This window comes from Onychostruthus taczanowskii, unplaced genomic scaffold (genome assembly GCF_017590055.1).
Source record: "Onychostruthus taczanowskii isolate IOZ18803 unplaced genomic scaffold, ASM1759005v1 scaffold18, whole genome shotgun sequence".
In the NCBI taxonomy this organism is placed as follows: domain Eukaryota; kingdom Metazoa; phylum Chordata; class Aves; order Passeriformes; family Passeridae; genus Onychostruthus; species Onychostruthus taczanowskii.
In genome coordinates, this window is record NW_024499017.1 from 976,539 (window position 1) to 990,459 (window position 13,921).

At 41.0% G+C, this 13,921-nt stretch overlaps 1 protein-coding gene across 1 annotated transcript in view; it reads left to right on the forward strand.

Moving 5' to 3' along the window:
- The first annotated feature begins 2,294 nt into the window (after nucleotides 1-2,294).
- Nucleotides 2,295-13,921, forward strand: part of LONP2 (lon peptidase 2, peroxisomal) — a 37,307-nt gene continuing 25,680 nt past the window's right edge. The window contains exons 1-7 of the mRNA XM_041400539.1: nucleotides 2,295-2,599; nucleotides 3,437-3,671; nucleotides 4,481-4,612; nucleotides 5,913-6,035; nucleotides 7,017-7,177; nucleotides 7,382-7,476; nucleotides 8,733-8,991. Coding sequence (XP_041256473.1) covers nucleotides 2,367-2,599; nucleotides 3,437-3,671; nucleotides 4,481-4,612; nucleotides 5,913-6,035; nucleotides 7,017-7,177; nucleotides 7,382-7,476; nucleotides 8,733-8,991 — 1,238 coding nt within the window. The 5' untranslated portion in view covers nucleotides 2,295-2,366. The remainder of the gene's footprint in view (nucleotides 2,600-3,436; nucleotides 3,672-4,480; nucleotides 4,613-5,912; nucleotides 6,036-7,016; nucleotides 7,178-7,381; nucleotides 7,477-8,732; nucleotides 8,992-13,921) is intronic.

Sequence of the window (13,921 nt, forward strand, 5' to 3'; positions counted from 1 at the left end):
ACATGAAGCACTGGTCGTGGTCACTGAGGAATGATTTTTATTACAGTAGGCAACTCTTCAGTCTGTTGGATACAACAGAAGTCAGTCTCTGGAAGCCAAGAGTACAGGTAAACTTTGCAAGGTGCAAATTTTGACCAGGTAATCAACTACTGAACAGCACACCCATAAAGGTGGTAAGTGCTGTCTTGCAGTCACTCATAACCAAGGCTGAATGCCTTTGAGATACAGTGTAAGTCAAAAACTATGGACTTGATGTACAAGTTGCTGGTGAGAGTTAGAGGAGGTCAGACCATGTGGCAATTGTCCCTTTTATATTCCCCAAGTTGGAGGCATATCTTAATACTTACTGCTCCACTGCTTCTCCAGGTGTCAAGAAATGTTCAGCTAGTCTAGAAAAACATTCTGAAAGGTTGTTGCTCAAATCTGATCTGTTTGTATTTAAGCAAAATACAGTTTGGGGGATCCAGTGCTATCTCGACATCATAATCAGGATGTGGCCCTGTAGTATTGCTTAGTACACACAGTAAAACACAGCCCTGGGTATTAAAAATTGTTCAGGAGAAACTGAAAGGCATTTAAAACAAATTATAATAACTCAAAATTTTTGATACAGCTCCAGAATTAATTTAGAAACTATTGTTAATGACCACAGATACCAGTCATCTCTGAAGGAAGTAGAAAATGGTAGTCTGCAGAATAAACATGATGCTATTTGTAGATTCTTTTTAATCAAAATACTCAAACTGAGAAAATTACTCAATAAACATGATGAGCAAATATTTAACCTTTAGGTTTAGTTTGTGTTCACATTCCAAACAAATATAGTTAGAGATGCTTAAACATTTGTAAGTGTTGAACATATGTTTACAGAGTAATTATATTTAACATTGGGAAATTCACAAAACACTTTCCACATGTGTTATGTGCCCTTTTATATTAATGTTTTCTAAATGTCATGTTGAATAGTATATTGAATTCTGGCTTCTTTCTAAGGTAGCTTTAGAAGATATTTTTCTCAGCTGTAATAACTTCTTGCATTTAAATATATTGTTGGTGTTTCCATATATCCTATTACCTTGCATTTTCCAGTAAACCAACAGATGAAGGTTTTAATAAACCCCATGATTAAGCAAGATTTTTACTGCAGCTATCCTTTTGCATTTCAGATTGTCAGTTTGCTGCTACTGTGATTTCCCCTCTGTACAGGATTACCTTTGTTCAACAGGAATCATGCAAGGCAGTGATTAACAAGAGATTGGCTAACGTATTTCATCGCATTATGCAATTTTGATATTGCACCTCATTTACCAACGGGGAAAAAAGTTTAAAAGGAAAGTTTCTAAACTCCACATTTTTGTCTGAACTCTCCACAGGGCCTTGGAGCCCTTTCAACCTGGGCTGTTTTGGCCCACTGTCCCAGTGAGCTGTGGCTTGGCTGGCGCTTCCAGGGCTGCTGAACATCACTATGGCAGTGGAATTCCCGGGTGTGAGCTGGGCCGCGGCAGGCAGCCAGGCTGGGAACGGGGAGCACCGGATGGGCTCTGCTCCTCGCTGCCCTGGGGGCCCCGCAGGGAGGTGTCGGGTCCTGCACCTCCTCCCTCCGCTTCGGGGCTCCCAGGAGCACGTGGAAGGAACCTGCGCTTCCTCAGCAGGAGGAACAACTGCTTCCCAGGAGGGCGGCAGAGCCCTGGAACAGCTGCCCAGGAAGGGCGCAGAAAATATATATCTGGAGACATTTCAAAGCCACCGGGGCGCGTTCCTGTGTCACCTGCGCCAGGTGACCCTTGGCAGGGGGCGGGACAGGGTGATCTCCCGAGCTCCTTCCAGCCCGAACGATTCTGTGACTCAACCGGGATGCTGAGCCCTTCGATCCGGGGCACGGATGCAGGAGAGCAGATTTGTGTAAAAACCAACAAAAAAGGGGATTTCACCTCGTAACCGTCCCACCTAACAGAGGATTTGTCACACGCTCGCTCTATAATGTCGGAGCGCTTAGCACTCGTTCAGAGCGCTCAGCCCACACCCATTGCCAGTGCCTGCCTGACACCTGCCGGCAGCCCAGCGGCCTCGGGGGGACTGGAGGGGAACCGGCTCAGCTCGGTGTTTGCAAGGACACCGGACCCGAGAGGCCTCGGGAGCGGCAGTGGGAGCGGCGGGAGCGCCTCGAGAGCGGCGGGGCCCATTCGGGGCCGGGCACGGGCAGGGGGCAGCGCGGCCGCCGCCGGCAGGGGGCGCAGCGGGCGGGGCGCGCGGGCCGGTCCCTGCCGGCGCCCGTAGGGGGCGGGGCCGCGGCGCGTGAGGGGCCGGGCTGCCAGGGCGGCGGGACCGGCGTGAGGGCACGGGCCGGGCGAGGGTCGCGAGCAGCCATGGCGGCGGGCAGCGCTATCCAGATCCCCACCCGGCTGCCGCTGCTGCTCACGCACGAGAGCGTGCTGCTGCCCGGCTCCACCATGCGCACCAGCGTGGACTCGCCGCGCAACATGCAGCTGGTGCGCAGCCGGCTGCTGAAGGGCACCTCGCTGCGGAGCACCATCATCGGCGTCATCCCCAACACCAGCGACCCCACCTCCGACTGCGACGACCTGCCCAACCTGCACAGGTGCGGCTCGGCCCGGCTCTCCCTGCCGCCCTCGCGGCCTGCGGGCCCCCGGGAGCCCGGCCCGGCCTCCCCGGCGGGGGCTGCCGTGGGGTCACCCCGCGGGGCCGCCCAGCTCCGCCGCCCCCGGGAAGCGCCTGTGCCCTCCCAGAAGCCCGGTCACAACCGACCCAGCGGCCGAGGTGCCGGGGGCGGGCTGACCGGAGGGGAAAGTTTGAAAAGAGGCTAAAGAGCAAAATAAGGCGAAAGAACGCAGCTCTAGGGCTGTCGCAGCTGTTAACCATGGGATTTCTCACCTAATAGGTAACACAGATACTGACGTAGTTAGAAATTGTATTTCTGTCTGGTGAAACCAATATGATGTAACCCTTACTCTCCGAACTTTGTCGTATCGTATCAGATGTTGCAAGAAAATAACTTCTGTTGTAAATCTGCTTCAATAGGTACTGTGATCTAAAATATCGATTCAGTTCAAGGCTGAGAAGAGCTGTCATTTGCAGACACTCCCATTTCCCAGTGCGTATTGCTTAAGCAGAAGTGTCAGTGTGCCTGTCCTCAGCCAGATCCATTATTATGAAAAAATTACGTATGTTTCTAAATTGCATGACTAATAATACAGTACCTTACTTCATTTTTCAGTTAACACACTTGTGTTCAGGTTTTAGGGTTTGGTTTGTAATCTGTGTTACAAAGGGAATTGGATAATTTGATTTCATTTCACAATAGCAGCTGTGTCCCATCAGGGTCTTACAACCTACAGCTTGGTTGCTTCTGATAAGGATCACCCCAAATGTTCTGTGGAAGGTGACAGATAATACAAGGATTTGATCTTGTTTTTAGGATTGGCACTGCTGCCCTGGCAGTTCAGGTGGTTGGTAGCAACTGGCCCAAGCCCCATTACACGTTGCTGGTGACAGGCCTCTGCCGGTTCCAGATCCTGCAGCTGCTGAAGGAGAAGCCCTATCCCGTTGCTGAAGTGCAGCAGTTAGATCGACTTGAGCAGTTCACTAATGGCCATAAATCTGAGGAGGAGCTTGGAGAGCTGTCAGAACAATTCTACAAGTATGCAGTACAGGTAATTGGTTTTATTCTTGTGTGGCACATAACCTGTAGGTATACTTAGGCTCTTCACTTCTTTTCTGTCTGCCTTTCTGTTTCTCCAGTTCCTATATTTTTCAGTGATTAGTAGGGTTTCAGTATTTCTGCTGCAAAACAAATGTCACTGTTACAGCTTGAGGTTTCTATGCCAAGTTCCAGGGTGTTTGCACAGCTCATTGCCGCTGAATCTTGTGCAACTGCTTATGTTGGTGCTATGATAAGTTGGTGTTTCATATGTAGCAATACTACAGATACATCCTAGTAAAAAATTTGATTAATTGTTACAGAGGTATAAGAAAATATGTATGATAGAAGCATAATGAATTGGAATTTAAAAGATGTGTTGATGAAGACTCATGGGGAAGTTTTTCATCTGGGTATGTGGGGGGAAATAGGAGATGTATGTATTGAAAAAATGATGCAAACCATAATGATACTTTTGAACTTCTCAAACAGAATTTAAAAGATGTGTTGAAGAAGAGTCATGGGGAAGTTTTTCATCTGGGTATGTGGGGGAAATAGGAAATGTATGTATTGAAAAAATGATGCAAACCATAATGATACTTTTGAACTTCTCAAATAAGCAGAAATCTCAAAGTTTTGGTGCTCTACGTTGAGTTAGTGCCTCCTCTGTGAACTTCTGGTGAACTTATTTCAGAACCTTTTTGGCACAGTACCTGGACATGCTTCACACTGCAAGGCACAGTTGTGTTTAGGTGAGAGAGGCACTGAGACGATTCCAGGAGGCACCCAGCAGCCATTAGCGTTGTCCCTTGTGTGTTGCAGCTGGTTGAGATGCTGGATATGTCCGTGCCTGCGGTCGCAAAGCTCCGGCGCCTCCTGGACAATCTGCCCAGAGAAGCTCTGCCAGATATCCTGACCTCTATCATCCGAACTACCAACCAAGAGAAGCTGCAGGTAGTGTCTTCTTCAGCGGTTTTAGTGCTTGTTAGGTGTTGCTATCTTTTAGAGTCAGTCACTTTTAGGTAATTTTGGAATTGCTTACGCTTGTGACTGTACAGAGATAACCTTATGCCAGCAGGGATTTGTGTTACAGCTAAGCATGAATGCTTGCAAAATGGTTTGATGGTGTTGTTTAAAGTGTTTATATATGCATGTGGCAGAACTTGCCTAAGGTAAAGAGATCTAGTTGGGAAGTCTTAGAAATGGTTCATTTTATTAAACTTAAATAAGTAAAGCATGGACTTCCCATAGTAAAGACGATAAATCTTCCTTCAGGTTGTATTGAAACTGCATATTTATCCCAGCTGACTGATCATTATACATCTCTTAATAACTTCAGAATTAAAATACTTTTAGTATTAGATCTAAGTATTTTAAAAAACATCTTGAAGTCTGGGTTTCTTTAAACATTGAGACAGTGGTTAACTTTCTGTCATATGTCAAAGTAAATCTGTGCAAAAATTGTCTTTATGGCTTGGTGCTTATTCATCTGATTTCTGTATTTGCTTGCTGTGTTTTGGAAGTTGTTCCTTTTCTTCTCTAACTGCTTATGCTGCACCTGGAATTAAATGTGTGTTAGGTTATTTCAAAGCAACACAAGTAGAAGTTAATGCAGTAATCTTAAGGGAAGATGTGTACTGTAGCTGAATATCCTGCTGGAAGAAGGTACATTAGGGATTAGTGTGTCACTTTTTCATTATTAGAAGTTCTAAAGAAAAGAGCAGCTGGTGGAAGCTGTGGAAATACAGAGGAGCAGAATTCTACCCATTTCCAAACATTAACTTCATTTAATATGAAAATGGAATTGTGTGCACAATATCAAAAAACCAAAATAAACAAAAAATCTCTGAATGAAAACCTTAAGGCACAAGGGGATTTTTTTCCCCTGGGTTACCCAAGGAGATGATGCTGTAACTTTTTTAACAGGGCCATCTCTTTCCTGAGGCCTAGTAATTGAAAAATAGAACATTGCCACAGAAAATGCAACTGAAATATTAAGATGTTTTAAAACTAGATAGGATAAGAGAATTTTCTCTAGTTTGAAGTGCTTTGTAGTTCAGGCATGCAGACCCTTGAGGGCTAGATTTTGTGTACTGTATTCTCCTTGCTTTTCTTGCTACCTGTTTTCCTAAATCCATCTATTCTTTACCTCTGGTCAAAAGACAGTAGCAGTCTGAACCTCCCATGTTCCCTTCCCCAGAGTGAGGACTCATCAGTGTGAATTTGCTGGCTGCTTACAACTCCCTGCTCTTAGATTTTAGATGCTGTTAGGCTGGAAGAACGGTTCAAGATGACCATACCATTGCTTGTTAGACAGATTGAAGGCCTGAAGCTGCTTCAGAAAACAAGAAAATCCAAACAGGATGATGATAAAAGGGTATGGAGCTTTAAATTTTGAATACTTCAACATTCTAAATAAGTACTAAGATGCACTTTTTAAACAGGCTAATGAATGCATGATTTTAATATGTGCATTTTTAATGTGTAGCCATAGCTGTCAGCTTCGGCTGGGTAGATATACAAAAGGCAAAATATTTGTTTAAAACTGCCTAGGCATTATTTTAATGTTTTTTAAATTTAATTTTTATTTTGATCTGAGCACTTTGTGACATTAAATGAATGCTCAGATTCCTCTGAAGAGTCACTTCACGTGCATGGTATGCACACAGTGAGTTCTGGCCTGTGCAGTGAAAGGTGGATTGTTTACTGATGGCATTGCAGATGAGTGGCAGCTTTTGAACTACAGATAAAGAATGGGTGTTGTCAAATGGAGCTTGTTCACTTTTGCTGCATCTAACTGCACTTAAATAGTTTAGTAACTGGAAAGTCATTGAGAAATGAAAAAAGATAAGAGAGACTTACCCATTTTTCTGCTTAATATGATGGGCTGCAGTGCTTGAAATATCACAAATATCTGTTTTAAGTTTTGTTCTTGTTTTGTTTGTGAGTTTAGGATATATGATAAACTTACTCAGAAAATATATAAAGAACTGTAACTTTTTAATGTAGCACCAATAACACTTTTTGAAGTGGATAAGAGAGACCCATTTTTCTGCTTAATATGATGGGCTGCAGTGCTTGAAATATCACAAATATCTGTTTTAAGTTTTGTTCTTGTTTTGTTTGTGAGTTTAGGATATATGATAAACTCAGAAAATATATAAAGAACTGTAACTTTTTAATGTAGCACCAATAACACTTTTTGAAGTTAATTTCTGGATTTAAAACTTTCTGGAGTTCTGAATTTTTCTGTGCACCTTACCTTGTTTTGCCTTGATTTTCATTCAAAGCCAAAGTACACAGCTTGTTTAAAAACCAAGATCTGGTGCAATTCTGTGGCTCTGTTTCCATTGCATAGGTTGTAGCTATTCGTCCTAATAGAAGAATCAGTCATGGAAGCATTACAGAAGATGAAGAGGAAGAAGAGGATCATGATGATGTTGTCATGCTAGAAAAAAAGATCAGAACATCCAGTATGTCAGAACAAGCTCTTAAAGTTTGTCTTAAAGAAATAAAAAGGTAGGAGGCTTTTAAATGGTGGTTTCTTTTAAAATTTAGCACAAATCTTGCAGACCTTTTCCTTTTTGATATATGTTTGTGTTGCTTGTGTTTTTAAAATTATTTTAAACCTCAGGCAGCAATCGCTGCCTTGCGGTGCAGGTAGAGGCTTCCTTTGCATTTAATTTCTGGTTGGCCTTTTGAATTCTATACTTATATTTCCAGATTAAAGAAGATGCCTCAGTCAATGCCAGAATATGCTTTAACAAGAAATTACTTGGAACTGATGGTAGAATTGCCATGGAACAAGAGTACAAAAGGTAAACGCTTCTCTTAGTGGTGATTCTCACACACAAACCTTTTAGGACAAGTAACTGTCATGTAAACACTGTGAATTAGGTCTGTCTTGTAAAAACATTGTGAAGTTACTGTAAGCCAGGTAAACTATTAGATTTCAGTGAGAGCTGTACACTGAATAGCCTGTCTAGCTCAGTTACATATCTAAGAATGTGGAAGTGTTAAGAATATTTTCATTACAAAATGAAGGTGGTACTAATTACAATTTGTGCCAGTATGTATCAAAGAAATGAGCAACTAATTATTTTTTATCTGTCAGACAAAAAACCCTTTTGAAGGGTTTTAATGGTAACATTAGTCTTTCTGAAGAAGATTCTGGTTTATCTTAAGCAAGTGTGGCAAGAAAGGATAAAAAAGCACAATTGTAGTTAATCTTAATAATTACAGCTTGGGGTGCAGTAGAAAAACTGAGGTGGTGTCTGCTTCATACCACGGTTTTTGGAGTTGTGATTCTGTTAATACAGATACAATGTGCAACAATGAAGAGTGAGGGAAGGGTAGAAACCAAACACGACCAGCAGACATCTCCGACTGACCGGCGCAAGTAGGTTAAGAGGGCAAAATTACTTTGCACAAGGTGGACTCAGCACACCTGCATGTCCATGCCCACCCTTCTGCTGGTATTTGTAGTGAAGAATTGTTGCTGGTTTGAAATAGAGCCCTGGATGTTTACAAATCTTGTAAATGTTTTCTTTAACCATTAAATTGTGAAAAGATCTGCCTACATGTAGTTTGCAGTATTATTCAAAGAATCCCCAAATGAGTAAAATGTTTGTTGACAGTCATGTCCTAGCAGAATGTTTTTTTGGTGGAAGTTGCTCTTTGATCTTTTAAAATTATGCTGTGTCATTTGAAGTTTGGTGTTTTTACTTTAAGCAAAGTTTGTCAGTGTGACCCATGTGATTGCTACTTTGAACTCTGTAGCTACAGTGAATAAAAACACACATGAATACAGAAATAGCAAATAATTATAATTATTTTAGCCTTGGATGTCATTATCAGTACTGTGTCATTTTCAGTACTATAATCTGTCTAGCTTAGGTCTAATTTTTTTATCAAAGAAGGAAATTAAAGAAGAACTTGAATAGCTTTGTTTTAGAGAAGCATTGTCTGTGCTATGTGTGAGTTGGGGGATTGCCCAGATGAAGGTGTCTGCCTCTACTGTAGGATCAGTTGTTTCATTTCTGAGGTGAAACATCTCTGCTGTTGTCGGTGCCAGATCGCCTGGAGATCCGTGCAGCTCGCATTGTTTTGGACAACGACCATTATGCCATGGAGAAGTTGAAGAAGAGAGTTTTGGAGTACTTGGCTGTGCGACAGCTTAAAAACAACCTCAAGGGACCCATTCTTTGTTTTGTGGGGCCCCCAGGAGTTGGTAAAACCAGTGTTGGAAGATCAATTGCAAAGACTTTGGGTAGAGAATTCCACAGAATTGCTTTAGGAGGAGTCTGTGATCAGTCTGATATTCGAGGCCACAGGTAATTACTTCTTCTTTTCCTAATTGCAGTTTTTTCTTTGCAGAATGTATTGATTGTTTTCACTGTTCAGCCATTACAGAGAAATTTTGCTTCTATGAAACAATGGTAGGTTTTTACTGATTTTCCTTGGTATTCAGTGGTATTATTTGGGAGAGAATTTTAATGGGAAAGGGTGTTTAGTGTTGTGGTACAGCCTTTATTCTTTCCTCCTGCTGCTGCCCTTTACTTTCATAGGGAATGAATTTCATCTTCAGTTATTTTTGCACTTTGAAGTAAAATTCTATAGAAAGTTTAATGCAAACTCTTGATTATTTCTGCTTTTTAAGAGAGATGTAAAGATTTAATTATCCAGGATAATCTATGGTGACAATACATTCCTTTGTAACCATGTTTGCTGCTAAAAGATTAGAGGAAACTTGGAGTGATACATGAAAGTTGCTAGAGGATAGCAATGGACTTGTTTGTTCACTGTTTTCCTATTTCAAAAAGAGATTTATGCAAGAACACCTAAGCTGGCAGGTTTCAAAGGAGATTTTTTTGGATGACATTCCTTAGGACTGTTTTTGATGTTGGGCTCTTTTTATATCTATAACTTAGTCTTTTTCATTTGTATTAGTCCATTCCTAAATCCTTGCATCTGGAAGCATAATGAATGGACAGTGGAGAAAGGTAACTGCCAAGCATTTTTGTTTCCATTACACATATTTTATGCTTGTTGCATGCAGTGTAGGAAATCTGGAATAATGAATTTTAGTCAGGTTTAATTTTTTAAGTCATGTTATTGAATAAAATTTCTCCTTACAGCAGTAAGTGAATTAAAGCCATCAGTTAATTTTTTGATGCTGTCTAACAATTAATTTTGCTCAGTGGCTATGCAGCTACTCTCAGTAGGATACACACCTAAAATAGAATGTCCTAAAAACAACTTAAAATGTGACTCAACAACATGTGCTATTCGAAGTGAAGCCACTAGAGGCTGTGGAATACTCAGCATTATGGAAAGTAACTTTGCCAGAGCAGAGCAGGACTCAGTCCTTTGTAACAGGGAAACCACATCTTGAGCTTGACATTATAAACAAAAGTCAAACTTCCTACCTTGTCCTTAGACCTCATAAAGAGTAAAGACAGGGAGAGTCGCATGAGAGAGCGTCTAAAAAGCTTTTTGGTTCAGGTGTTTGTGGTTGTCACACATTTTTGAGGGCATTATTAAGTTATTAATTCATGTTAGAGGCTAACTGTTATAAATTTATATCTTAAAAAGTGTATGAAATTAGCCAAATATGAGAGAGCATCTAAAAAGCTTTTTAGTTCAGGTGTTTGTGGTTGTCACACATTTTTGAGGGCATTATTAAGTTATTAATTCATGTTAGAGGCTAACTGTTATAAATTTATATCTTAAAAAGTGTATGAAATTAGCCAATGGGAAATATTTGCTAAGAGATTTTATTGTTCATGTTAGAGGCTGTTATAAATTTAATCTTAAAAAGTGTATGAAATTAGCCAATGGGAAATATTTGCTAAGAGATTTTATTTTTCATCAGCAAAGGAAGATGTAATCTAGAATTAGCAAGAATACTGTATGGTTGTGGTTACTGTTCAACAAGCAAGGTTTAAAAATGAACTTCAGAGCAGTTGGTACCTGGAGTCCTTCGTAGCCAACTGCTTTTTCCAGTTTTTTGTAGCTAAAATGAAACCCTCCTGTTCCATACTGGATTTTAAATTCTGCTTTAATTAGTTTGCCTCTTTCTCAGAATAAGATTTAATCAGATTAGAGCCACAGCTTTTCTGTAGAGCTCTGTAGTGTCCTTTTGTGTGAATAAATCCTTCAAGTTACTCCCAGTCAGGTGAATCCATGTTGGCAGTCTGGTGGCAGTCAGAGGGAGGTGGTCTGGAAGTGGAGGAGGCACAGACTGTTGTCTCTGAGTTTCACTGTTGAGCAGGCTGATTTTCTAATATTATACCTTAGAAGACATTGTTTTTCTCCTAAAAGCTCCTTATTAGGCTTTGGGGCTTAAGTTAAGAATTCCATTAACATTGCAGGAGAACAGTACTGTATGTGCCTACTGATGTACTGAACATGTAGAAAAATGTACCAAATGTACTAGAACATTCAAAGGGAACTGTTGCAGCTTGACTTGCAAGCAAACAGTGCCTGAAATAGCATTCACTTGGCCACTTGGTGAAAGGTGCAGACTGAGGGATTCAGCAGACAAAGCTCTTGGAGAGCAGCAGGGTGGGCTGTGCTGTCTCAGTAGCTGTGCTGTCCCACTGATGGGTCAAGTGGCAACTGGAGCTCCCCAGGTTTGGCCATTTCACTGGGGATCATGTGCCTGCACCTGGAGCTTGGGAATCCTTCACTGACTGAGTCAAGAGTAGGAAGCATTGCTCTGCATTCCCAAAATGAAATCATCCTCTTGGTACAAAACCAGAACTCCTTGATCAGAAGTCCTTCAGCTGTTGTCTGCATTTATCACTCATCTATACCACGTGCTAAATTATTTTGGCTTACATTTGTTGTTTACTTGTATTAAAAAAAGAAAAGAAAAGAAAAAACTCCACAATCCACTCTGGAGGATGGCTTAGAACTTTTTTCCAAGAAGCTTATTGCTTTTAAAATCTCCTCAGTATTGATATTTTGTATCACACAGGAAGTGTGTGATCTTCTCTGTTGTGTGTCTTTCTGTTTCTGAAAAGGAAAGATGTAATTGTGCCATTTATTTATAGTGGTGCTGGTGAGGTAAGTGTGAAGCTCTGCTTTCTCGCCTTCATGTGAAGCTCTCTTTTCTTACTACCACTGCTTTGCAGTTTCAAAAGCTTGGACAGTTCACTTCTGCCTTAGGCCTTTGCTGAAGGCTTGTTTAGGTGCACCTGTTTGAGCAGAAGTGGGATTCCTCACCAGAACTTCTCTGAACAGGCCTTGTTGCACCAGAGAAAAAACAACTTCAAACAGCTTCACCCATGAGAGGAATGAGCTTTGTTAGACAGGTACAAAGCAGAGATAGATTTGTAAAGCCCTTGAGTGGATGCAGTCTCTGGCCTTGCACTGAAAAATCCCCCAAAAAACCAAAAAGGCTGTGACCTTGTGCAAGACCCTGCAGTTAAAATTTATTTAAAGCTATTTGTCTTGAGATCGCTATGAAGAAAGTGAGTCCTGTTTCTTTCAGTAATGCTTCCACTGCTTTAAGGGTTCTGTTTCCTAGCCTTTCCCAGTTGACTTTTGGAGAACCAAGAAGGTTGGATTTGCCAGCTGTTTTTCTTGCATTTTCTGGGATACATAGTGCCTGGTGACATACTGTACCACTCTAGTGTTTTGTTTAAAGGTGCTTTTTCACTCTGTATAAAAAGATTACTAAGTTGCAGACCTCTACTTGGAGCTCTCAAGGGGTTGGGTTTTTTGAGTGTTGCTTGCTACACAAGTGAGATCAGTAGGAAACCTGCTCTGTGCTTCCTGTTTTGAGTGGGGAAACCTGACTGTCCTCTGGGTGTAGTGCAGGGAAAGCAACTGCATCAAAAAATGAGCAAAGCAATGTAGGATATTGTTTAACCTCCTTTCAACCCTAGCAAAAAATAATGAAATCAACATCACATTTAGTGATTGTGTTCCTAAACATTAGCATTTAGTTTCACATCTTACAAGGCAAAGGTTAACAGCCAGACAGATAAATAGCTATATCTGCTTGTAATTTTAATCTGTTCTGGCTGGTTTTATATGTAAATACCTGCAGGGCCTGCCTTCCCAAGGATTCTTTTGATGAGTTGTGTTCGGCTAATAACTTTGGAGATCTCAAGCATTTGATTATTAGTATATATCAATGATTATATAATGATTATTTATACCTAAAAAATAGGTATTGGTCCATCTCTAATAAATTAAGAGGTACTACAGATTTAGACTATTGCATCTGTTTGCCTTCATTTAGTTTATAAATCTTTCTTAAAACTCAATGGAACATGGACAAACAAATCAAATCTGTATAGGATTCAAAAGGACCAAGTGAAACTGTGTATCTAAGAACACAAACATGCATTAAAATGTGTAATGTTTTAAAGCATGCACTTGAGAGTAATGTAGCAAGCAAGAACAAAGAATGTTTGATGTTTACCTAATTATGTTATCCTATTACTACCATAAGTAAAATATTGAAACAGTTGGGTTGCATTGTCTCTGAAGCATATAAAATTATTCTCAAGTGCAATGAGCACCTTGTGGTAAAAGCAGTCTAGAGAAGAGCAAAACTACCACCACCAACAAAAAGAAAAAAACCCAAACCCATAACTGAAAAAACCCCAAATGCCCCCAAAACCAAAGAAATGCCCAAACTGCTACACTGACACATTTGTTTACACTGGTAAGTGATTCACTTCTGTGAACTCCAGCTCTGATTGAGTCTCCTCATTTTCTGAATGCTCTCTATGGAATGCTTTCCCTGTCTTGGCAAGGCTGTGGGTGTGCAGATGGAGGAGGAGGAGGCAGGCTGGCTGTGTAATAGCTCCCCATGCAAAGGCCTGATCTGTGATGAACGTTCCACAGCCAGCCCTCCGTGAGAGCAATCCACTCCCTGGCTGCAGATTAAGACTACACAAAAGCACTGAAGTGAGGCACTGTTGCCTGCTGGCTGCTTCAGTCTTTAGCAGCTGCCTCGGGAAGGTGGTAACAGGCAAACTGAATTTTTCTTGCATTGCTGGCTGTTTAGAACATCTTAAAACCTTTTATTTTTTCTCAGATCTAGAATTAAATTAAAATTAAATTTTATTTACTACAATTTGTTTCCTCAGTGGTTAAGTGTTACATGGAACTGACACCGCTGTGTGGTTTGGGTTCCGTTTCTGTTGTTTTTTTGGGGGTTTTTTATAAATTAAAGTCATCTCTAGTATTTTTTGAAATTAGTCCTGTGGTATTTTTGGTTTCATGTTTGTAAATGTCATCCTG